Source organism: Microcaecilia unicolor, chromosome 4, assembly GCF_901765095.1.
Source record: "Microcaecilia unicolor chromosome 4, aMicUni1.1, whole genome shotgun sequence".
NCBI classification, from domain to species: domain Eukaryota; kingdom Metazoa; phylum Chordata; class Amphibia; order Gymnophiona; family Siphonopidae; genus Microcaecilia; species Microcaecilia unicolor.
In genome coordinates this window covers 62,371,344-62,397,289 of record NC_044034.1, presented here as the reverse complement: position 1 = coordinate 62,397,289, position 25,946 = coordinate 62,371,344, and the positions used below count along the sequence as shown (strand labels likewise).

At 45.3% G+C, this 25,946-nt stretch overlaps 1 protein-coding gene across 1 annotated transcript in view; it reads left to right on the top strand.

The window, feature by feature from the left end:
- The first annotated feature begins 304 nt into the window (after positions 1–304).
- Positions 305–25,946, top strand: part of LOC115469596 (centromere protein J-like) — a 141,035-nt gene continuing 115,393 nt past the window's right edge. Inside the window, exons 1-3 of the mRNA XM_030202391.1 lie at positions 305–328; positions 9,324–9,846; positions 19,077–19,200. Coding sequence (XP_030058251.1) covers positions 9,421–9,846; positions 19,077–19,200 — 550 coding nt within the window. The 5' untranslated portion in view covers positions 305–328; positions 9,324–9,420. The remainder of the gene's footprint in view (positions 329–9,323; positions 9,847–19,076; positions 19,201–25,946) is intronic.

Here is a 25,946-nt window from a genome sequence, read left to right as displayed (position 1 = left end):
CAGGAATGGATCTCGCTCTCTCTTCAGGTTCTGCTTCTGGTGCGCAATTCTTTCAATCTACAGCGTCCTCCGGCTCCTGCCCTCATCTGACGCAACTTCCTGATTCCGGTGAGGCGGGACATTCGAAGGAGAGACGTTGCATGAATACTACTGGGATGGTAGCGCTCTAAAGAAAGGAAGTTGGGGGCAATCACTACTCACGGCTGGTGTGAGTTTGACGGTAGGATAAGAAGGTGGGGGTGCCTGTCGCGGACAGGGAAGGGGGGGCATCCTGGATCGGGGAGAGAGATGGTAGATGGGGACTGGGAGGGAAGACTGGTCCTAAAATGTATGTAAGGGTGTGACTTGGTATCCCTGGTAACGTGATTTCCACTTTACTTTCATAGTCATTCTGCCCTCAGTGGCGTTATTGGCTTCCCTGTTGCTCTGTAAAATGTCTGCACATTGTTCTTCTTGCCTTGTTCCTTTTTAAGTGGGTTGTGTTGTTTTTGATCTGTAGGTAGCTACGCTTGATTCACTGAGACGTTTCTCGCGTTATGTGTGTAAGGCGAAAAGCCTTTAAAAATCCAGATGCAATCGACACGGTTGTACACTGTAATAATAGGCTGATCGGCCATTATCAGCCTTTTTTTTTTTTTTTGGTAATGCATAAAGTGGGTTAAAAGATTTAGTTTAAATTGTACAGTAATTTTTTTTATGTCAGTTGAGGTCATTGGACCTCGCTAAGAAATTGCATCAAAGTGTAACAAAATGTTTTTAATTAAACAAAGAATGTTTGGTTGAGAAGTAGTTTGTAGTGGGACGTTCCAAATTCTAAACGTATATATTGGTTTGTTCTGAGCACACTACATGTTAAGGGGAGAATTATTAATGTGATGTAAAAGTTGGGCTTTCATTGCACCTTAATTTCCTGCTGGAGTGACTAAACCTGTGGTATCCCAGGGGTTGTATTGGGGTTGGAGATGGAGTGAATCACAGTTGCGCCTGTTCCTTCTCATGATGGGTTAAAAATGGGCATCTGGGACTCCTAGTACTAGTAGTAGTCGGGGGGAGGGGGGTGCCATTAGGGGTCAATGCATCTTAAAAACTACTTTCAACTACAAACTATTTCTCTTTATCCTATGCTTTTTCAGAATGAGATCTTTTGGATCTTTATTTTACACTTGCATTTGTAACATTAATGGATTAAAACTGCTTTGTTACTGCATAATGGGTATTAAGTAGTGAATTTGCATTTGTGTTTTCTTGATCAGTTGTGTTTGTCTCTGAATGGATTGTTCCACAAAAGTAGTATAAAATTTGATGATATATAATTTGTTACTTAGTGTGGTGGTACTCAAAAACAAATAGAATGCCCAGTGCACAAAGGCAGCCATAAAATATGTCTGCCTTGATAAAACTTACCGAATTGCAAACAGTGACCGACGCACAAAAGAGATTGCATGCAAATGAGATGCATGAATCCCCCTTTGTGCATCAGTTGTTGTTTGCGACTCAAAGCATAAAAATCCCTAGTGGTCTAGTGGACCACCTCTGACCCCCCAACACAAAAAGCACCTGGTGGGCCAGTGGACCCCTTACCCTATCTAAACTTGAGACTTTCCTTGGGGGGGGGGGGGTCTAGTGAACCCCCCAAACTTGAAAAACATCCAAGGGGGAGTCTACCACCTCCCCCTCCAAACTATCCTCATTCTGACCCCCCTGAAACAATTCCCTGGTGGTCCACACCCCCAGTCCCCCTAGCAAAATCACCCTGGTGCGCCAGTGGACCCAGCTCCCCTGCACCCCCGCAAAGATCTACCTTAGTGGTCTAGTGACCTCCCCTCTCTTCTCTCCTGCTTCTATCTTATAAAGTTCTAGGCAGGAGCAACCCCTCCCTCCTGATTCGGGCCCTGCTGCTTCAAAAATGGTGGTGCCCAGCCCCTGCCTGATATATTCAGGGAATCTTCAAAATGGGGGGAGTGGGGATTGCCGGGGTGAGGGTTGGGAGCAGAGAAGTAGAGAGCACACGCTGGAACCCTTTACAGCTACCAGCTTGTGCTTCCCTTCTCTCCGCCAGCTCCAGAGCAGCCATAAAATTATCTTGTTAAAGCTAGGTGCTCTGGAGTTGTGTATTGTCTGATAAACTAATTAGAATATAGTTGCATGAGGTTCTTGGTGGCTATTAATGGCACACGTTAGAGCCACAAAAAGCCCCTTTGTGTATTACTCACTTAATGTTGTTTGCTTCAGACTAGCTACAACCAGTCTAAAGCAAAAGTTCCCAGTACGGTAAGCTTTGTGCATCGGGTCCTAAAAGAGAAGCATGTAATAATGTATGCTGCAAGTGCATTGTGAATACCAAGTGTACTGTAGTTTTGTTTGCCCCATTTCAAGAAAAGCGTGATAGCATTACAAGGGCAACAAAAATAATAAAAGGGGCAATATGCTGAAATCCTAAATTCAGTTTGCTACAATAATCAAAAAATCAAGTAGAATGTTAAAAATCAGTCAGAAATGAGTGACGAATAAAAGGAAGAATATCAAACTGCTTAGATTTTGACCATGTATGCAGAGAAGGGTGATTAAAAATAATAAAAGGGATGAATGACTCCTTAATAACCTACAACAAACCAACCTCCAAATAAGGGAAAGTATGCTTATATAACTTATACAGAAATTCACAATACACTTATATAAAGATTTTTTGTTCTTATAACCAGTCCCCCTGTTTACTAAGCCACGCAGCAGTGTTGATACATCCCATTCAAAGTGAATGGGTTGTGCCGGCATTTGCACACAGCAGCCGCTAGCGCAACTTAGTAAACAGGGGAGCAAGGATGGTGTTGGCACCATACAGTGTCACACACAGCCATCTCTCATATTTGTAATTCTTGTATCTGTCCAAGTTATTTATTGAAAAGAATCAAAATTGAAACAAAAATTCTAAAAAAAAACAACAAAATTTTTCTGATGAAAATATAAGGTGCTTGTGAGTTATGATGAGCAATCTGGATTACAGTCCAATTTCTATTCTTCGTCTGAAAAAGCTGTAATTTTATTCTTCAGTCCACATGAGCAAAAAAGTTTTATAATGAATCCCATTGAAGTTTTTCAAACTGTCAAAAGTTATGAGCAAAAAAATCTTGTTATATAAATGTATTGGGAATTTCTGTATAAGTTTCATATATACATACTTTTCTTTATTTGGAGGTTTGTTGTGGATATAGCAATTTTTCCTCCTAGGTTTATTCTGTTTACTCTTTTGTGTGTGTGTGTCCTTAAGAATAAAGGTTAAACAGATTACGGCACTTCAGTTTAGAGAAGAACCAATTGGGAGGGATGGAATAGTTAAATAGCATCCTCTGAGGACAAGCAAGCTATAATCTCTCTTGTGTGGGTATCGCAATCTGTGGTACCTGGTCCGAAGATTATAGACAGTTTAAAATGTCTTTGAGCTTGTGCAGCACTCCCATCGCGCATGTGTGAATGCCTTCCTGCTCGCTGCGGGAGAGCGGGTCCTGCAGTTACTTTTTTCCCACTGTTAGGAAAGGATGCCATTTTCTCCTGCTCCATGCTGGCTGTGATTTTTTTTTTTTTTTTTTTTTGTGCCTTCCCTGTTTTTCTTTTTCGGTCTTTCCCTGTATTTTTGTTTTCTTTATTTTTTTTTTTTTGCGTGCTTTTAAGTTTTGTTTTTTTCAATGGTGCTTGGTATGCAGTTTTTAGGCATGGGCTCCGGTTGTGCTTGCCTCTCTCTTTTATTTGGCTGCTTTTTCCCTTTTTTTTCCCGACACCCTCGCGTCATTTGATTCGGCCATGGCTGTATTCCCTTCCATGTCCTTGAAGGTGCCCAGTGGCTTCAAGCATTGTTTCTAGTGGAATCGGACCATCTCTGGCAAAGACACCCATTCTTAGTATTTTAATTGATTGAAGCCTGATCATTCTCCTTCTGACTGTCTTCTTTACCCATTCTGGGAGTGATTGTGCATCGAGTGAGTCTCTACCTGCCTCATTGCTGACTTCCTCCAAGACTGGCCTGCATTGGACCCGACACCAAGGCAACGTGAGGATTTGACGTCGTCCTTGTCAGTACCGAGGAGCCTCGATTGTTGTGCCTTAGGCAAAGGTCAAGAAGTATTGGCATCGATCTCCTACACATGGTACTGGGAACTCCAATGCACCAAGAGAATACCTGGTACCTGAGAAGCATCGGTGCCGGGAGGACTGCTCCCCTCTATCCAGGAAGTGCTGGTGCACAGGTCTTCTTGCAGCTGGGAACAGCAGACACCGACGGTTCAGTAGTCTGTCTCAGACCTGATGCCCCAGCCTTTCCCGGTGTTGGCCGTCGAGCGCATCTGGGCATTGCTCCTTGAGCAGCTGTTGGGCTATTTTCAGAAGAGTGCATCAGTGTCTGGGGTGCTTTCTCCTGCCATGCCTCTCTCTTCAGCCCTGCATGGCCCTTAGTCCAAGGTGAGGAATCTGGTATTGACTGCTGCCCAGGTTGTCACCCCCTCGACGTTGGTGGAGGAAGCTTTGCTGGAGTTGAGGCTGGAGCTGACTCCTTGATGCCCAGGGCATGGCTCCTCTATGTTGAGGCAGGCTTCGTCTCCCTGAGGAGTTCTTTGCTGACACTGATGAGGAGCGCTCATGGGTATCGGATGAGGACCCACAGTACTCCTTGGAGGAGAGTTCTATGGTGTACCCTCTGATCCCTTCCCTCCTGAAGAGAGGTGGAAGTCTCTCCCGGAAAGTCTCTCTTTTCCCTCTTTTGCTAGGGAAATGGCTGCTGCTATTTCCATTCATTTGTAAATGGAGGATGAGCCCAGGGTTAAGATGTTTGAGGACCTAGACTACGACTGTCCTCCTAGAGAGGCTTTGACTGTCTGGTGAAGAACTAGGAGTGTTCTCTGTCTGTCCTAGTACACCCCAAGAAAATTGACATCATGTACCTGATTCAGGGTACCCCTGGGTTTGATAGGCCCTAGTTGCCTTATCACTCCATGGTGGTGGAATCCACACTCAAAGGGGCCAGGAGTTCTAGGGACTATGCTTTGGTGCCTCAGGGCAGAGAAGCTAGGACCCTGGACTCTTTTGTCCTTAAGATGTATCAGGCCTGTATGCTCATTTCCCGTATTCAGTCATCTGTATAAGAGCATCTACTTGTGGGACTCGGTGCGCAGTATGCTAGGTTTGGCAGACTCTCTTCCACCAGAGCAGTTATCCCCAGTTATCCAAAGCATGAAGGCAGCAGCACAGTTTGCACTCACAGTCCCCAGTACTGTGTATAGTTTTCTAGTCTAACAGGAAGCCATTGCAACAGAATGAGGCAGAGCCTGTGAATGGATCACAGGCCTTCTGCTTTATCTCATTTTTAATTAAAATACTTATATACTGCCTATACAATACCAAAGTTTGTTCAAAGCAGTTTACATAAAATCGCCTAAGAGCTCCTAGTGGTTCCATGCTTTCAGAGGTTGCTCAGGGGAGTGGGCTGTTTCTGGCCAGCCCAGAATGGTCTGACCCAGGCCTCCAGTTTAGGGAGGTCCTTTCGGTTGAGCTCCTTTCACGGCACTATCTGGGGGAGTTAAGACACGGCAACAGAGAACAGATAATTGCTATCATGTGGATGGTTGTTCTTCCCCTTATTGAATGAATGTTGATTACTTGCTTCCTTATTTTATGGAGTTCTACTTTTATGTTCTTAATGTTTTGAGTTGCCTACAACTAAAGCAGTATATTAAGTTTTTAAATAATAAAGTTAGAGAAGCACGGTTTCTTTCCAGTGGTGGTTTCTACATTACTCTGCTCGTGGAAGTCCTCAATATCTCTGCCTTAGGTGTAGAAGGTTTTTGAAACCTGGCGTGCGGGACAGTCTCTGACCCATTGGTCGGCTCAGGTTCCCAATATTCTGGGTTTCTTACAGCAGGGTCTGGCATTGGGCTCCCTGCCATTTGAGCCTCTGCACTCCGCCTCCTTTAAAGATCTCACTTCAAGACAGTTTTTCTGGTCGCCTTCATCTTGGCTTGAAATGTTTCTGATCTGTAGGCTCTGTCTTTTTGGGACTTGTATCTATTGCAGACAACTCTGTTTCTGTTACCCTGGTTCCTTCCGTTCTCAATAAGGTGGTTTCTTCTTCTTTGTGAATCAGGAAATTCCATTGTTCTGTGGATCAGAGACTCCACAAGCTGGATGTCCAGAGGATGTGGTTAAAGTACCTGAAGGAGACGGATCATTTTCATCTTTCATATCACCTCTTTGTTCTTTTTTATTGCCCTAGGGAGGGCCAGGTAGACTTTAAGGTCTCTTTGCAAGGTGGATCAAGGTGGGTATTGCAAGAATCGTCTTGTGCCTGAGGGCCTCAAGGCCTGCTCAAGCTGCTTCCTGGGCAGAGGTTTGGGCAGTGGCTCCTGAAGAGATTTGAAGAGCAGCAATGTGATCGTCGCTCCATTCAGTTGGCAAGTACTACGTATTGGATCCGTCATGTATGGGGGATGGGTTGTCTTCCCGCGCCCAGTAAATCTGCTTCGGTACAACCCACTTGTGCAGAACAGTGTAGTTAAACACTAAGGAAGGAGAAATGATGTCTTACCTGATAATTTTCTTTAGTTAGCTGCACTTTTCTGCAACCTGCCTTCAGAAGATTTGGACCTGGGAATCTGGGTATGCAGAAAAAAAAAAAGAGTAAAATTATACATATTATAATTTACAGCAAAACGGGTTCCCTTGATATTTCCATATCCTTGAGTATGCAGGGTAGTGAGTGCCACTCTGTGGTGTTATGTTTGCTTGATTATCATTTTAGCTGCAGTGGTTGATGGGGCATGGGTGTGTTACAAAAAGGGACCTTCTGCTACTTTGGCAGATGTATACTGGATATTTCCAGGGAGCACCACTAGATAATACTGGCAAGGTCACTGGTAAAACTCCTGTGGAAAACAGTGTAGTTGCCTAAAGGAATGAAAATTATCAGGTAATACATAATTTCTCCATTCCAGTGACGTTGCAGGTATGTGGGCTGGTGCTGATTGGAAAACTTCAGTATTTCCCTACCTCCAGCAGATGGTAGGTTGTTCAGGCTGTTGCTCCTGATGCTTGGCCTAGCTCCTAGCAGTGCAGGCTGAGGCTGCACAGCTTGATTGAGCCTAACGGGTGATTCCCAGGTTCCCAGATCCACAATCTGGACCTGGTAAGTGCGGAGCAAGCTGCGCTGCCCAAGTCATCACCTGCGGTCCCTAGTTGGTCTTACAGCTTGGATCTTGAGAGGTCGCAACTAAGGATGAAAAGGATATCTTGAGGATTTGATTACTACTTTACTTCTGGCTAAGAAGCATTCCACATCTTTTGCATATGCTTGGGTATGGAGAGTATTTCAAGCATGTTGTTGGGAAAGGGCCATTTCCACGTTTCAGTAATCTTTACATCAAATTTTGGCGTTTTTGAAAAGGGTATGGCCTACAACTTTCTAAGGGTTCAAGTGGCTGCCTTGGAATGTTATTGTGGCTATCTGGCCCATTCTTCCTTGTCTTCTTACCCTGATGTGGTGCATTTTCTTAGTGGGGGAGTCAGTCTTCTTAAGCCTCCTCTATGTGCTCCTTCCCTTGTTTGGAATCTTAAACTGGTTCTCAGGGCCCTTTAGAAGTCTCCCTTTGAGCTCTTGAAGAAAGCTACTGTCAAGGACCTTAAAACCTTAGAGTCTGTTTTGCTTGTAGTGGTTACTTTGGCTAGATGAATATTTTAGATTCAGGTCTTATCCTTCAGAGATCCATTCCTTACCTTTTCTGAATCCAGAACTGTGCTGTCCTTCTTGCTGAAGGTCACCTCATCTTTTCACATTAATCAGCCTTTGTTCCTTCCATTCATTAGCAGGGAGGCATGTGATGTGGATTTTGCATCTTTGCATTTTTTCGACATCAAGTTCTGCTATAGTACTTGGAGGCATATACTTTGGAGCATCAGTACTTTCTGCTGGTGTTTGTCACCTGCCCAGCATAAGGACTGCTTTGCTACATCCCATTTGTCTCTGGGTTTATTTGTTGCTGATGATGAGGAAGGGGAAATTTGTCTTGCCTGATAATTTTCTTTCCTTGAATCACAGCAGATAAATCTGGAGACCCTCCCTCAACGACCTTCTGGGTTAGGTGTTCACTTTTTCTGTTTGGGGATTGTTACAGGTTCAGGTTTCTTCAAGTTCCTGTTCATATATTATTCTTCCTTTCTATGAGGAAGGAGAAGTTTTGTTTGGCATGTTCTTTCCTAATGCATTTTTATGAGAAATAGTGGCTGACTAGCTGCTTACCATCCTATCTGTCAGAGTTTTGTACTTGTACTCTATCTCCATCTGCTGGTAAATGGTCATAACCCATTTGTTTCTGGATTCATCTGCAATGATTCAAGGAAAGAAAATTATCAGGTAAGAAGACATTTCTCCCTTTCTGATATGATTCCTCAGGCTCCTCCAGCTTGCATTCTGCCTCCTCCATATGCTGGCAGAACATGAGCTGGAGGAACGCGAGGAGTCACATGAGGAAATGGGAACTCACATTGCTCTATCTGAGCTCAGTTAATTAAGTAGGCTAGTCAGCTCTTGGGCTGTTGCTACCAATCTTTTTTTAAATGCCAGCTGCAGCTCTAAAAGTATCTCACAAAGTTTTCCCTTGGTAAGTTTTTGCTTCCACTCTAAATGCCACACCTCTGAAGAGATTTCCAACTCAAGATTTGTTGCTGCTGTGCCTTCAGAGGTTCCAGCCATTACTCCATATAGCCCTTCCACATCCTTCTGTCTGCAATGACAGATCTGCATGCCATTAATAGGATGCCTTCATTTTATACTCCATCAGGCTGCGATATCAAGATTCTTGCAGATCAGGGGTTCCTTACCAGGAGCTCTAGGCTTAGGCAACCATCAACCAATGAGGTCACCTGCAAGTCTCAAGAGCTTGTTTTAAATCTTCAAAATTATAATTTTATGCACAGATATAATGTGTTGCGTTTCAGTTTAAATCTGCAAAATTATAATTTGAAGTGCGGATATGTGTTGCATTTAATTTTTGTACTCATTGTGGGTGATAACTGCTTCTAATCAGAACCTTGCTTTATAAGATTGTATAAGCTAACAGAGTGAGATGCAGTAAACGTGGTAGACATGTTGGGAGTGATACCATCATGACATTAAAGTGTCGTAAAACCACAGAATAAGATGGTAGATAATATAGAATCTACCAGACCTCCAGTTTTATCTTCACTTCCTTGAAATTGTCCTCTGTGCTAATACCACACTTTTGACACAATTTTATGTTAGGTATATTCAGTAATACCTAACTATCTTTTGTATTTTATTTCTTTAGGTACTCTTTTGAAGATCAGTAGACATGTAAAGCCAATTGGAATGCTGCAAATCATGCCGTTTATGTGGTAGAACTGACTGGAGCCAAATTTTTCAAAATGCCTACCACTTCAGATCTGAATATTGAACAGAACTTTATAACACAGTGGATGTCCAGCGCTTCGCGAGCTGGAGTTATACTTAATCCTTCCTTTTCTGCTCTGGAAACAATTAGCGAGAGCCCACTGTGTAGAAGTGGAAACATCTCAGTTAATTCCCAGATAAAATCCGTTCTTATCTCAGGCAGTGGCAATTCTATAAATGAAGACTCTCTTCATGAAGAAGAAATTTCAGAGGCTAACTGTTTTTATGAAGAAAGTGACACAGTGGAAACAGTAAACCCATTGAGAGCATCACATTGGGCTAAGAAGGGACCCATGATATTTAAAGATGCCCCAATTGAATGGGAAGACATTAGGACTGGTGATTTAGGAAGTCCCGGAGAAGAAATTCATAATGATCCTCTTTTGCAAAAACTAGAGCAGGTAAGAAAAAAAAATCAGTGACTTTGGGCGTCTGTTTCTATTGTTTTCTATTACTTCACTTGTCCCCTTATAGAAATGTTGAATATCTATTTATTTTTTTGGATGAGTGGAAATATTTTTACAAAATTTCAGATATAAATGCCATGCTGCTTATTTCATCATTAAGTTTAACTTTCCATAGCGTCCCACAGATCAATCCAGAGTCTTGTGGGTTGTGTCCCTCTACCAGCAGGTGGAGATAGAGAGAACCTCCGAGGTTTGCTATATGTGGACCTGTGCAGACAAGTAAACCTGAAGTAAACCTCAGTATTCTCTCTATCTAGCAGGTGGAGGGACATCTCTGTGCAGCTCTGGTTTGATCTGGCTACTGGTGTCCTTTGGGCCTAGTTCAGCACAGTCAGGAGTTGAGTGGCTGTTTGTAGTTTCTGGTGTACACTTGGTGGTGCCAGGTCGCTCCCAGTCTCCCCCTACCTTTCCTCCGTTGCCCGGGGCTGTGGGCCTGATTGGGTGTTGCCTTTCTCTCCTGAGTGAAAAAAAAAAGGTAAGCGTCTCTTTTTAGAGACTTTGTTTTTGTTTTGATCATATGGAGGAGCTAGACGGGCTGCCGAGTCTGTTTGAGGGGCAGGCGTTTGTGGAGCGTGTCAGTGCCGTCTGAGGCAGCTAAGCGCTGCTGTCGGTGTGGGGGCTGGAGAGCAGCGTCGGGGGAATGTGAGTCGTGCCGCCGTCAGCCCACAGTGGGTGTTCAGTGTGACGGGGGTTCCCCTCAGGCGTCCGGTGAGTCGGAAGCGCAGGGGATAGTTTCAGCGGTTTCCTCGGGGCAGTTAATGCAGCTCGCGTCGGCGGGCACCATTTTTTTCCTCTCAGGCGCGACCAGCTCCGCACGTGGCTGTTGACAGACAGGAGGCACAGCGCGCTTCTGTGGCACAGGCTCTGATGGAGGAAAGCAATTTAGAGGAAGCAGGGGAGTCCCTTTCAGTTCCTTTTTCCCCGGGTTTGTTTTATTAATGCACAGTGCCTTTCTTCTGAAGAAGTCAGGAGCTTCTCTTCAGGCAGCCCCGTCCCTTCCTCATCAAACTTCGGTTGCTGCAGCCTCTCAGTCTTTCCTGCCAAAATGTCCCCGGGTGGAGATTTTGGATCCCGAGGAGCTATCTGACACAGATGGCCTGGTTTTGTCTCCGGGCTGTCCCTCAGAATCATTGGATTTGGCAGATGAGGTCACCCTGCCTTCTGAGGAGGGGGATGACCCGATGGCTGCCTGCCTTTTTTGCAGAGAAGAGCTTCCCTTTCTGATTATTAGGGATTTTGAGGTTTTGGCCATTTCACCCCCTGAATCGTCAGGGGGAACAGGTCCAGTGCTCTCTATTATGTCTGGCACCAAATGCCCACCTTGTTCCTTTCATGTGCATGAGGCCATGAAAATCCTTATTTCGGCGCAGTGGGATGCGCCGGACAGTGGGCTTAAGGTTGCTAGAGCTATGTCATGTCTTTACGCGCTGCTTGCTGCTGACTTAGACTTGCTGAAGGTTCCTATGGTGGATTAATTAATCACAGCGGTCAGTAAGAAAACCACTGTCCCTGTGGAGGGTGGCATGGCACTCAAGAACCCTCAGGATCATAAGTTGGAGATTTTCTTGAAGCTGTCCTTTTGAAGTAGCGGCCCTTTCCCTGCAAGCTTCAGTTTGTGGCTCCTATGCGGCGCGGGCGTGCTTATCGTGGGTACAGAAAGCCTCCTGTCCGGAGGACCTCGTGGCTGTTTTGCTGGCCTTAGAGTCCGGTTTAGCCTTCCTTGCGGATCTTTTTTATGATCTTTTGAGGGCTTCGGTGAAGGAAGTTTTCCTAGCAGTCACCGCGCGTCGCTGGCTGTGGTTGCGACATTGGGCTGCAGACCTGGCCTCTAAGTCACGGCTTTCAAGGCTTCCTTTTAGGGGAACACTTTTGTTTGGAACAGACCTAGAACAGATTGTGAAGGACCTCGGTGACTCTAAGGGCCAGCGCCTCCCGGAGGACAGGTCCAAATTTGTGCGACTGGCGGGACCTAGACCTAAGTTTAGGGATACACGTCATTACCGTCCACGTTGCGGGGCCTCTTTTCAAAGAGCAAGGTCTTCTCAGAGACCTCAGCCCTTTTGAGGTGACAGGTGGGCCTTCCTTTCCGGTAACAGAAACCAGCCCGCAGCCAGGTCCGCCCAATGATGGGGCCCTGGTCTATCTCCAGCTGGTTATTGGGGGCTGTCCCTATTCCTGGTGGAGTGGACCAGGGTAACATCCGACAGATGGGGGTTATCAGAGACGGCTACAAGTTGGAATTGCTCGCCCCAAGGTGCGGGCAGTTTGTTACACCCTCCTCAACTTATAACGACTGGGAGCCGTCCAGCCTGTACCCCCCAGCAGAAAGAGGGTGCAGTCGATACGCCATTTATTTTGTGGTGCCAAAAAAGGGCGGTTCTTGGTGACCCGTCCTAGACTTCAAGTGCATCAACAGGTCCTTACGGGTTCGGCATTTCTGCATGGAAACCCTCCGCTCGGTTATCGCAGCGGTACAGCCAGGGGAGTTTTTGATGTCTCTCGATCTCCCAGCTGAGCCTGCTGGACTTTTCAACCCTGGTCCAACAACCCCAGTAGAAAACAATGTGACTGCGCTACCCACCCCCACCTCCCTTCTTACGATAGCAATCACTTCAGCTACCCCATGTTCCCCCCGTTCATTCTCTCTCTCCCACTCAAGCATATCATTCATACTTACCCCATCTCTACCCCCCTATGTACCCTCTCCTCCCTCTTAAGTTGCACTTCCATCCAACCCCCCCTCCCTGAACAACACAGCCAAAATTTATTCACCCTGCATCCTCTCTGCCCTCTTTTTTTTTTTTTTAACTTTTAGTTTGCATAACTCCATAACAAGAGCACATCTCGCTTACATTCGCCCACGCAGGGGCTCATAATTACTTAACTACTACGCTACTACATCTAAAACCAGCTCATCACTGAACCCACTGCAACAAATAACAAAATGAACAACCACTGCCCAACTAAACCTTGTACTCCAAAAATACATCATCCCCTTCCCCTTCATTCTAACCATCACCAGCCCCACCTCGCCTTGAGAGCACCCCATGGTTCTTTGGAGCACTCTCTCTCCCCCTCCCCCCTCCTATAAGATTCCATTAACCTAAATACTTGTCAATCGCTGTTGTAGTCGAGCCCATCTTCCTTTTCCCTGCAGTGAGTCGTTAATCTCTCCATTTGTATTAACTGACCCAATTTATACTTCCAATCACTCAATGTCGGGGGATCTACCCTCTTCCAATACTGTGCTGTAAGGCACTTAGCTGCTGCCAGCCCCCAGCGCAACCATTTCCGCTGTACCCAAGAGTCCCTCTCGTGTAAGCCCAAGAGACACACCAAAGGGCTGCACACCAATGATGATCCAATTAGCTTTACTAATGCTTTCATAACAGCTTGCCAAAAAGGTATCATCCCAGGGCACGTCCACCATATATGCATAAAGGAACCTCTTTGTGAACCACACCTCCAACACAGACCCGATGCACCAGGGTACATCCTCTTTTTAATCTCTCTGGTGTGTAATACCATCGGGATAAAAATTTATATGCATTTTCCTGCACCAAAACACATATCGAAGCTCTCTGAACCTCCCCACAAATAACTTCCCACTCCTGATCAGAAAAGTGGTAACTTAAATCCTCCTCCCAAGCCTCCTGAAAACCAAATGGCCTAGGGTCATGTTCCCTCAAAAATTTATATATAACTGATATTGGTCTGGGAACCTTCTTTAACAAAAGCCACAGATTTTCCAAACTCCCTCTCCTGCGGATTTCCCCCCCCCCCCCCCCCCAACCCAATGTCCCCACAAAATGTTGAATCTGTATATAGGGAGAATGGTCTCTCCCTGATAAATTTATATGTGGAACGTTTCAAAACTCTTCAACCCCACCCCCCCCCCCCCCCCCCCCCCCGCAAATTCACCCGGAAATTCATAATGCCTGCTTGCTTCCACTGCACAAAACTAGCATTTTCTCTCCCTGCCCCAAACCTTGGCTCCCATCTCAAGGGTCGCTAGTGTCGACACCCCATCAGACTGCCCCCATTTCCTCCTTACTCCTCCCCACACTTCCATCAAATGCTCACATATTGGTTCTGTATCCCTGCCAAAATCACTCCCACTCCTTCAGTAGTCCATAAATAAGAGTTCATCAGCCTGTGCGGGGGCTATATGATTGCTCCAACTGACTAGCAGGCTTAGTTATCCCCCTCTCCCAGTCCATAATCATCCTCAATTGAGCAGCAATATAGTACCATTCAATATTGGGTACTGCTCTGTCCCCCCTCTCAGGGGCACCCCATAGCACATGTCTAGCCAAACGAGGATTCCTACCCCCCCATATAAACTGTGCCACTAGACCCTGCAATTGCTTAAATATCTGTTTCGGAACCGCCACTGGTAGCGCCTGAAACAAAAAACAATCTAGGCAGCACATTCATTTTCACCACTGCCATATGCCCCTACCACGAAAGCCACAATCTCTTTCATCTGGACAACTCCCCCTGAATTTTATCTATTATCTTCCCATAATTAAAACTATACACCCTACCCAAGTCCCTAGGAATCTGAATCCCCAAGTACCAAATATGATGCTTAGCCCACTTAAACACAAACAATGCTCTCAATCTACTTTGTTCCCCTTGCGGCAAAGAAATCTCCAATAGTTCACTCTTATCCTTAATTCTTAGGCCAGCGTATTGTTCAAATTCTTCAAAACTCCCCAACACAACAGGTAGTGTCCGCTCAGGATCCACCACATAAAGTAACACATCATCCTCAAATAACGTGATTCGGTGTTCCTTCCCCCCAACCTTAATACCCTGAAAATCCGGATGCTGTCGGACCATTACCGCCAATGGCTCCATGTACAGGGCAAAAAGAAGTGGCGACAAGGGGCATCCCTGCCTGGTCTCTCTACCTATTGGGAAGAAGGAAGTATAACCCCCATTAATGTTAAGACGTGCCTTCAGTGCTGTATACAAAGCTGCCACCCAAGCCCCAAAATTGTCTCCCAAGCGATTCATCACTCCATACAAAACCCCCCAGCTCACCCGGTCAAAAGCCTTCTCTGCGTCTATAGCCAACAAAAACGTACTAGACCGGGATCTTTGTGCCTCTCAAATCAAATGAAGAGTGCGCCTAACATTATCCCCTACCTGTCTCTTCGGAATAAGTCCCGATTGGTCAATATGGACCAACTTCGGCAGCACCCTAGCCAGCCTATTAGCCACGTTGGGTAAGTGCAGTCGGACCCCGCTATTATTTTTAATGCACAAATCCGAAGGGACTAGAGACACGTCCTTCTATTTCGGCGCCATCTTGGATTCCCCTTATCCTCCTCTCTGCCCTCTTATTATAAAAATTGTCCCTCCCCAAGTAGTCTTCCCAGACACTTTGAACATCACCCCAAAAAACAGATATCCATAAACCTAAAATGTTCTTATGGCCCTCTGTGTTAGAGATCCCAAGCAAAAGATCAAAGGATTCCACATCCGTAGAACCCCCCTTAAGCTTGCTGGATGGGGTGCTGTCCAGAAAGAAAAAACAAAACAACACAGTATGGTGGATTTGGCCTGATCACTTATCAGATGTTAACTTCACTCAGCAGGCTCACTTTGTCCCTCTTTATTAAGACTGTCCAGGAAGGCCTGAGTCACTGAGACTTCCGAGAACAGGACCGATTTCCCTGCATGCCAAATCCTGAGTTTAGCTGGGTCCATAAGCAAGAAACAAATACCTTTGCTGTGCAATGAAGTGCACGTTGGCGCCATGGCTCTGCGCATTTGCTGTACTCCAGTTTAGTAATCATAAAACATTAACAGAAGGTGTCCTTCATACTCCAATGGCGACTTCTTAGAACGGAAAGCTTTGAGCAATTGTTCCTTTTCCTGCCAATTTATGTAGTGTGCGATGACTGTATGCAGTTTATTGTCGCGCTCTCCTCGCAGTCCAATCCGGTGTGCACGGTCACGTTGCATTCCATTTTTTACAGTCTTCTATTCCTAGCTGTTCTGGCAGCCATGTGCTGAAAAACTGGTATAGCTCCCTGTCCTGGACTGACTCAGGCAGACCAATGACCCGAAGGTTGTTGCGGTGGTTCCTGTTCTCTTGCTTCTTCAAATGCTCGCGGAGGGCCACTGCCTCTTTTTGTAAATCCGCAATCTGCGACGCCATGCCACGTGTTGCGTCCTCCTGCTCTGACACATGCTGTTCCACTTCTACAATTCTCCGGGTCTGTGTATCAAATTTCTCGCTTATATCCTCCACCGCCGTCTGGCCCAGTCTCCTGTCTTGTGCTCTGTCGCCTGCTGAGACTCTTGGCCCGCCGCCATCTTAGTTGCTTTCAATGGGAGAGCTTTTTTGTGTTTTAGGCCTCTCTTGCTCCTCGTGGGCATGTTTTCTCCCAAAACGCGCGCTCAGACGTTCAGCTATGCCCGAGCAAAGCCCAGTCGAATCAGAAGTTTAATGAAATCAGCAAACCTGGGAATGACATGTATAATTAGCAGGTGTTTGCAGAGATTCGACAGAGCTCACTTTCTTGCTGCCGTTCAGGAAGCAGGCATCACGTCCCCTATTCTGTTTATTAGCGGCTCACAGTGTGGGGTTGCTAAATGTGGAAGCAGACTTCTGCGTCCGCTCTTTGAGGCCATTCAAAAGGTGACAGTGAAAGATCTTACTTTGAAAACGGTTTTTCTGGTGTCAGTTGCTTCAGCATGGCACATCTCAGAGCTTCAGGCTCTGTCTTGCTCCAGACTGTGCCCTCCTTTTTGCCCAAGGTGATGTTGACCTTCCAAGTAAATCAATCTGTTATTCTCCCGTCTTTTCAGAAAGAAGAGGTCGGGGTCAGTTTTCCTTCTTGAGGTTACTGGATGTTTGGAGGATGCTCATGTGTTACCTGTAGGTTACTAATGGCTTTCGGTGGTCGGATAGGCTTTGTCCAGTTTGGTAAACAGAAGCTGGATCTCATGACTTCTAAGGCTTCTATCGCCCCTTGGTTGAAGGAAATGGTGGCAGTGGCCTATATCCTGGAGGGAAAGGCTCCTCCGGTTTTGAAAGTTCATTCTACCCAGCGTATTGACGCATGTTGAGCGGAGGCCTCGTTGGCCTCTGCAAGGCAGCGACTTGGGCTTCTCTGCATAAGCAAGCACTACAGGGTTGATGTTCTACTCGTCCTGGAATAATGGGAAGAAATGTAATGGAAGGAGAGCTTAAGAATTACTTGATAATTTTCTTTCCATTAGTTCTTCACACTATTTTCTAGGAGCCCTCCTGTTTGCCTTCCGCCTGTCCCTGGATGGAGCTGCTTGTCAGAACTGAGCCTTCGGGGGCTCTGGTTTTTGGTTTCAGTCTGGGTCTATTGAGTTATGCAGAGATCGAACATGCTCTTGGTTCTTTATTCCTTGCTTTTGGACTGATACTGAGGAACTGGGCTGGTAACTGGGGGCTATGTATTACGGCTCAGTTCTGTATGTTGTATCTCCATCTGTTGGTCGATGGATCATGACCACCCACTCATCCTGGAATAGTGTGAAGAACCAATGGAAATAATTTTATCAGGTATTTCCTAATTTCTCCTTACTAACAATGTGCATTAATCAGATTAATGCACATTAGTAAACCTAGCCCTAAGTTTGTACCTGATGCAGTAGAGAGCAGAGTGACTTGCCCAAAGTCATGAGGAATATCAGTGAGATTTGAATTTTAGTATCCTCTGTTTTGAGCTTGCTCTAACCATTAAACAACTACTCCACTCCCAGTATATGTACTGTGGAACACTTTTTATTTTATGTACAGAGATTTGATATACTGCTACTTTCAATATTGTTTCGAAGTGGTTTACAAAATGAAAGCCCAAGAGGGGCAGCGGGGAAAGGGAAGGATAGGGAAGAGGATCCTTTGTCAGTCTGTGTTATTTTGTTCACTTAGACCAGGCATCAACACATTTTTATGAAATCTATGAACAAGTGTTTGAGACCTCGCTTGCTTTTTGTCCACAGTGTAGTTTATTTTATTTTTTTTTGGGGGGCGAGGGGGGAACAAGAATGGAAGGAGGGGCAGGAATCCCCTTCCAGATCAGTAGTAGATTTTTTTTTTTTAAGAAACTGATTGATTACTAAAGTTGCCTTTCATCTAAGGTGCCTCTGCAACGTACGGGCAGAATCCAGCCATTTCCCTTCCTGAATCATGCTATTGTGTATTACAGCACCACCTTAATAGGTGAAGTAAAGAGGCGATTGCCTCTTCGTTTCACATATCACCATAGCCTGGGTCCCCAACATCCTTCTGCTCTCTCTCTCTCTCTCTCATACCCCCCTCCTATCTTTTATCCAGCCCCTCCCCCCTGTCAGAGCTGCCATCTATTCCCCTCACCTGCAGATAAAAACACGTATGTTCTGCTTCCTTGCTGCATCTCTGCTCTCATAAGCTTGAAGTGTGCTGTTCAGGAAGTTTGGCTTACTTCCATGTTTTCAAGTCTCCTGAGACTGAAACTGCAAGAACTCCTGCACTTCCTGAATAGTGCAGCTCAAGCTTATATAGAGTACAAGTTTTAGGCACTTTGGTGACCTGGTGCTTGTGGTTTGTCGAACTCTGATTTAGACATCCGGTTGAGGAATTTTCACATGTGGACACAGTGGTGCAGAAACCTCTCTCTTATTCTCCACAAAGATCCAAACTCGTCTTTAATTTATGCATAGTTTTAGTGTACTGTCTTTGGACGTTTTCTGTTCTGTGTGGAGGACAACTTTCCAAAGTTGTCGTCCTTTTGAAAGATTTGACTTGTATGGCATGTTCCTATATTTGTGTCAACAGGGACTTAAGATACTAGCCAAGGGCAGGGCAGTGCCTTCAAAATATGCTCTAATCTTTCTGAGATTGCAAGTGAACTAGTTTCTTTCTCTGAGTAAACAGAGATTGGGGGGGGGGGGGATTCAAAATGTAGTAGGATTAGGGACACATGAATTTTGAGTGAATTGATTACGTTTGGATAAATATTTCCAAGGTTATATTACGTGTGGAGGGTAGGAGGAATATGTGCAGACAGGGATGTATTTATGCCTGTATGTCAAAATATCTTAAATGGTTCTCTGCTAGTAAACACTGCTTCATGCTAGTCACATGCAATGCTTTTACAATGCATTTATAAGAACATTTATATTTTGAAAAGCTTAAGGAGAGGCAGCAGGAAAAACAAGATCAACTGAAGAAGAAACAAATGGAACAAATTCAAAGGCTCATGGAAGAACAAAAGAAACTTCTGGTTTTGGTGTCTGGACAGAAGACACTTTCAGGTAGGCCCAATAATTACTACATTTTAAAGTAGCTCAGTTTATATTCTTGTTTAAAAAATTTTTTTTTTTAAATTTCCCATCATAATTATATTTGTCTATAACACAGAATATCACCTGTAAGCAACCACGATAAACAAATATTCCTTTTAACATTCCCTGTGCATCCCCCTCGTATACATATACACTCACTCTGGTCCAAAGTGGAGGTTTATTGGCTTTCTTTAGCATCTTTACTAAATCTTTGATGTGGAATAATCAGTTTCTCCATCAAAGCAATACGCTTCAATTGCTCTCACCACCTTTGCAAAGATGGAACTTCCACCTGTTTCCAATGTTTTGCTATAATACTTCTTGCTGCCATTATTCTCCATTTTATCAGCTGTTTCTTAATTTTGCTTAATCTGTCTGGTAACGCACATGGTATGCAAATTTTTGCTTCTTCTTGTATTAATTCCCCAGATAGTATATTATTTACCTTCCCACCCCTTTCCAAAAGTCCATTACTTCAGCACGCCCCCACCATATGTTCCAGAAGGTCTCTTCCTGGCCACATTGCTTCCAGTGATCACTTTTCTCAACTTTAGAGGGGATAAAACACCATCTGTGTAGAATCTTGTAGGCATTCTGCCTTTTAATGCTCTTGTAGACTATTTACCAGCTGTTTCGTAGATCCTCTTCCACCCACCTATAGAGATTTCCTCTCCCAACAATCCCAAATCTTTTTTTTTTTTTTTTTTTTTTGTAACAATAGGTTTTTATTAATGTAAGCATAGAGAATCATAAACAGTTGATAGAAATACAACCATCAAGAATATTGCTAAACACAGCAAAAACATATACATTTCTTTTATTGGAAAAGCAGCCCCCTCAAACCCTTACAATCCCCCCCCCCCCCCTTACACCTCTACAAAAGAAACCAATCGGTAGTACTCTAGAGCACAGGTACTCTTCAGTGCCCCAGATTGCTACCTTAATAATACCCCTTCCCCCTTGGGCAAAAACTTGAAGAACCTCATGAGGGTCACCCCCAATTGCAGTATGGGTTCCAGATGAGTCCATTCATCAGTTTATCAGTTAACTTTTCTAGTTCACTAACAGTCTACAATTTGAAGATCCAATCCAGTTTTGTGGAGCCTGCAGATCGCTTCCAATGAGCAGCTATATCAGATTTAGCTGCTGCCAGACACATACGTTTGAATCTCCACTGCCATTTAAGGCCTCATTGATTATTCAAGCCCAATAAACACCACTTAAGGTCTTTAGGAAATAGAGTCCCCAACTGAAGAGAGTAAGTAACTCTGTTACTGCAGTCCAAAAATCCTGAATTAAGTCACATTCCCACCAGATGTGTAGAAATGTCCCTCAGTCTTTACCCCAATGCCAGCAAATTTCAGGCACTGTGGGAAACATCTTATGCAACTGTACTGGAGCATAATACCATTGGGTAAGGACTTTATAAGCATTCTCTTTCAACAAGACACAAATTGAAGCTTTCTTAATCTCCAGACATACTGCTTGCCATTCGCTCACTGTCAGTGTACTACCAAAATCTTTTTCCCAGTGGTCCATAAAAGCATGTTTCTGAAATTCCCCCCCTCTAAGGAACCAATAAATAATGGAAACCACACCCCTCAACTTTTCCAAATCTTTCTATAAATTTTCAAAATGCTCTGTATCATCAGGATTTGCCTGTAACCACCCTTGACAGGAAATGTAGTGTGTGACTTGAAAATAAAAATCAGTAGCAGGAATCCGAAACGTCTTTTGTAACCTCAGAAATGGGATCAAATCCCCCACATAAAACACATCCCTAAACCTAAGCAAAACTAATTATCCCCAACACTGTAATGTCACAAATCCCACCCCAACTTAAAAGGCAGGTTCATATTTCATATAGGGCAGTGATGAAGAGCGACGGCCACCTCTGAGTTTAGATTTAGGGCAGCTCCTTAAAAAAAGTAGATGGAATACCCATGGATTTTCAGAAATCTTCTGCTATGTTTTTGGAAAGAGGCCCAAAGAGAACTCTGCAAGGTAAACCCCTGCATTCCGTGTTTCTCTAGCCTAACCAATGAAGAATGTAATCCACATTCTCTGAGGACAAGCAGGCTGCTTGTTCTCGCATGTGGGTCGTCGACCGCAGCGGCCCAGGAATCTGGAAAAGTTTTTCAAGCAAAATAATAGTCTTTCCAGAGAATTATGTCGCGCGAGTAACGCGAATGACTTCCTGCCCACCATGTGAGTGTGCCTCTTTAGTTCTTCTTTTCTCCGCGGTGAGGTGCAGTTTGTTTTACGCGTCGCTTCTCTCTCAGGCCCAGGAAGAACTTCTCTGTGAGAATCGCTTCGGCCTTTTGGCTGCATGGTCGGGTTTTTTTTCTTTTTTTTGTGCTTTTTTTTGTCGTTTGATTTCGTCAAAGCCGTTTTTTCTTCCATGTCATCGAAGACACCCAGCGACTTCAAACGTTGTACTCGGTGCAACCGGACCATCTCAGGTACAGATTGGGCCCGACCATAGCCCAGCCGCTTGTAGTCTGTCTTCATATGAAGAAACGGACCCAAGCGTCTAAAGAAGCCCAATGGGAAAAGCTTTTTGGGGCTCAGTCCGGACCCTCGACGGCGACATCGACATTGGTACCAAGGTTGGCATCGTCGACATCGACAGGAGCATCGACGTTGAGGAGAGAGGTAATGGCTGCTGAGAGACCAACTCGCACTGGAAGCAGTGAGGCGTCAAGTGAATCTCCACCTGTCTCGAGGCCTCCCAAAGGATTCATCAGAAGTACCTGGGATCTTCCTCTGATTCCCACGAGCGCTGTTGCTCAGTGTCAGACACAACCTGTGTCAAGGTATTCTGACACTGGACCTGCCTCGATGCCGAGGAACAATGTTCTCTGTGGCGATGTCGAGAAGTCTATGCCCAATCTCACTCCACCGATGTCGAAGGGGAGTCGACCTGGGTGGCCTGAATAATTATCTGGTTCGAGAAAAGCTCATGATGGTTTCCCTAGGCACACTTCTTCCCATGATTCAGGAGAACGATTGGCTATGCTCTCCGGATTTAAAGGATGCTTATACACACATCTCGATACTCCCAGCTCACAGAAAGTAGCTTCAATTTCGGCTGGGAACTCAGCACTTTCAGTATTGTGTACAGCCCTTTGGTCTGGCATCTGCGCCCAGAGTGTTCACGAAGTGCTTGGTGGTAGTCGCAGCGTCGCTACGCAGACTGGGAAAGCATGTGTTCCCTTATCTCGATGATTGGTTGGTGAAGAGCACCTCGGAGGCAAGCGCTCTACAGTCCATGCGAATAACTATTCAGGTGCTAGAACTACTGGGGTTCGTAATCAATTATTCAAAGTCCCATCTCAAATCAGTTCAAAAATTGGAATTCATTGGAGCACTGTTGAACACAACGACAGCTCGAGCTTATCTCCCCGAGGCGAGGGCAGACAACCTCCTGTCCCTAGTGTCCTTGGTTCGAGCGTCTCAACAGATCACAGCTCGGCAGATGTTGAGACTTCTGGGGCACATGGCCTCGACAGTTCACGTGACTCCCATGGCACGTCTACACATGAGATCAGCTCAATGGACCCTAGCTTCCCAGTGGTATCAAGCTGCGGGAAGTCTAGAGGATGTGATCCTGTCCACCGACTTTCGGAATTCCTTGCAGTGGTGGACGATTCAGCCCAATTTGACCTTGGGACGTCCATTCCAAATTCCTCAGCCACAAAAAGTGCTGACGACAGATGCATCCCTCCTGGGGTGGGGAGCTCATGTAGATGGGCTTCACACTCAAGGAGCTTGGTCCTTTCAGGAGAAAGGTCTTCAGATCCAATTTCCTGGAAGTGCAAGTGATCTGGAATGCTCTAAATGCTTTCAGAGACCGGTTGTCCAACCAAGTCATATTGATTCAGACAGTCAGTCAGGTTGCCATGTATTATACCGACAAGCAGGGGGGCACTGGATCTTGCCCTCTGTGTCAGGAAGCCGTCCAGATGTAGCTTTGGGCACGCCATCACTGCATGTTTCTCCAAGCCACTTATCTGGCAGGCGTAAACAGTCTGGCCGACAGACTGAGCAGGGTAATGCAACCTCACGAGTGGTCACTTAACATGGATGTTGTCATTGGATGTATACCTGAGATGTCTAGGAGGGGGGGTGGAGGGAGGTTGTTGATTCATATATGAGAAAGTTCTGCGATTAAATATGTTCAGCTATGTGGGAATTATGTAAAGAAAAAGTTAATAAAAGGAATGATTAAAAAAAAAAAAACATGGATGTTGTCCGCAAGATCTTCCGAGCATGTGGCACCCCCTCTGTGGATCTTTTTGCCAATCAGATCAATCACAAGGTCCCTCAGTTCTGTTCCAGGCTTCAGGCCCACGACAGACTAGCGTTGGATGCCTTTCTCCTGCATTGGGGATCAGGCCTTCTGTATGCATATCCTCCCATACCTCTAATAGGGAAGAGTTTGCTGAAACTCAAACAAGATTATGGAAACATGATTCTGATAGCTCCTTTCTGTCTGCATCAGATTTGGTTCCCTCTTCTTCTGGAGTTGTCTTCTGAAGAACTGTGGAGATTGGAATGTTTTCCAACCCTCATCACTCAGAATGAGGGGTCACTTCTACATCCCAGCCTCCAGTCCCTGGCTCTCTTGGCCTGGATGTTGAGAGCTTAGAATTCGCCTCCTTGGGTCTTTCAGAGGGTGTCTCCCAAGTCTTGCTTCCAGAAAAGATTCCACCAGGAGGTGTTACTCTTTCAAATGGAGGAGGTTTGCCGTCTGGTGTGACAGCAAGGCCCTCGATCCCCTTTCTTGTCCTACACAGACCCTGCTTGAATACCTTCTACACTTGTCAGAGTCGGGTCTCAAGATGAACTCCGTAAGAGTTCACCTTAGTGCATTAGTGCTTATCATTGCCATGTAGAAGGTAAGCCTATCTCTGGACAGCCTTTAGTTGTTCGCTTCATGAGAGGTTTGCTTTTGTCAAAGCCCCCGATCAAACCTCCACCAGTGTCATGGGATCTCAACGTCGTTCTCACCCAGCTGATGAAAATTCCTTTTGAGCCACTGAATTCCTGCCATCTGAAGTATTTGACCTGGAAGGTCATTTTCTTGGTGGCTGTTACTTCAGCTCGTAGGGTCAGTGAGCTTCAGGCCCTGGTAGTTCATGCACCTTATATCAAGTTTCATCAGAACAGAGTAGTCCTTCGCATGCACCCTAAGTTCTTGCTGAAGGTGGTGTTGGCGTTCCATCTGAACCAGTCAATTGTTTTGCCAACATTTTTTTCCCGTTCTCATACCTGCCTGGCGAAAGCAGTTTGCATACCTTGGACTTCAAGAGAGCATTGGCGTTTTTACGTGGAGCGGACAAAGCCCTTCAGATAGTCTGCCCAGTTTGTTTCTTTCGACCCCAACAGGAGGGGATTCGCCATCGGAAAACGCACAATTTTTAATTGGTTAGCGGATTGCATTTCCTTCACTTATGCCCAAGTTGGGTTGACTCTACAGGATCATGTCACAGCTCTTAACGTTAGAGCCATGGCTGCGTCAGTGGCCCACTTAAAGTTGGCCTCCATTGAAGAGATTTGCAAGGCTGCAACGTGGTAATCAGTCCACACATTCACATCTCATTACTGCCTTCAGCAAGATACCTGATGCGACAGTCGGTTTGGGCAGGTGGTGCTGGAGAATCTGTTCGGGGTTTAGAATCCAACTCCACCCCCCTAGACCCATTTTGATTCTGTTCCAGTCTGTACTCTGTTAGTTGATTTTGATTTCAGGTCAATCTGTTATGTCCTCGCCATTGCGAGGCCCAGTTGACCAATGTTCATTGTTTTGAGTGAGTCTGGTTGCTAGGGATACCCCACATGTGAGAACAAGCAGCTTGCTTATCCTCAGAAAAAGCGAAGATACTTACCTGTAGCAGGTATTCTCTGAGGACAGCAGGCTGATTGCTCACAAACCTGCCCTCCTTCCCTTTGGAGTTGTTTTTGTGTTTATGCTTTTTGATTAAACTAAAGAGGCACGCTCACACGGCGGGTGGGAAGTCGTTCGTGCATGCGCGGTTCCCGGAACTCTCTGGAAAGACGTTATTATTTTGCTTGCAAAATTTTTCCTGATTCCTGGGCTGCTGCGTACTTCGACCCACATGTGAGAACAATTGTCCTGCTGTCCTTGGAGAATACCTGCTACAGGTAAGTATCTTCGCTTTCCCAGGCCAAAATCTGCTTTAATTGTCAAGGCCAATAATACCAAAGAACATTAGGAACACCTCTGCCCACCAAGTCAACTGCCTGCCACGTCACTTTTTGATAAAGTCGAGAGGGCTTCCCACCGTAGATGAATGTGGATATCCCCGCCTGAAGAACCCGCAGAATAGACTGAGGTACAACCTCTGGGAATGTCTGAAAAAGGAAAAAAAAGGCATGATAAAATAGCAGTACAACCCCACCAGCCTTTTCGCCAACACAGTAAATCTCAAATCTGTCGCCATAAGTATTGCCATACTGGGAAAGACCAAAGGTCCATCGAGCCCAGCATCCTGTTTCCAACAGTGGCCAATCCAGGTCACAAATACCTGGCAAGATCCCAAAAATGTACAAAACATTTTATGCTGCTTATCCCAGAAATAGTGGATTTTCCCCCAAGTCCATTTAATATCGTTCTATGGACTTTTCCTTTAGGAAGCCGTACAAACCTTTTTTTAAACTCCGCTAAGCTAACCACTGGATAATTTAAAGAA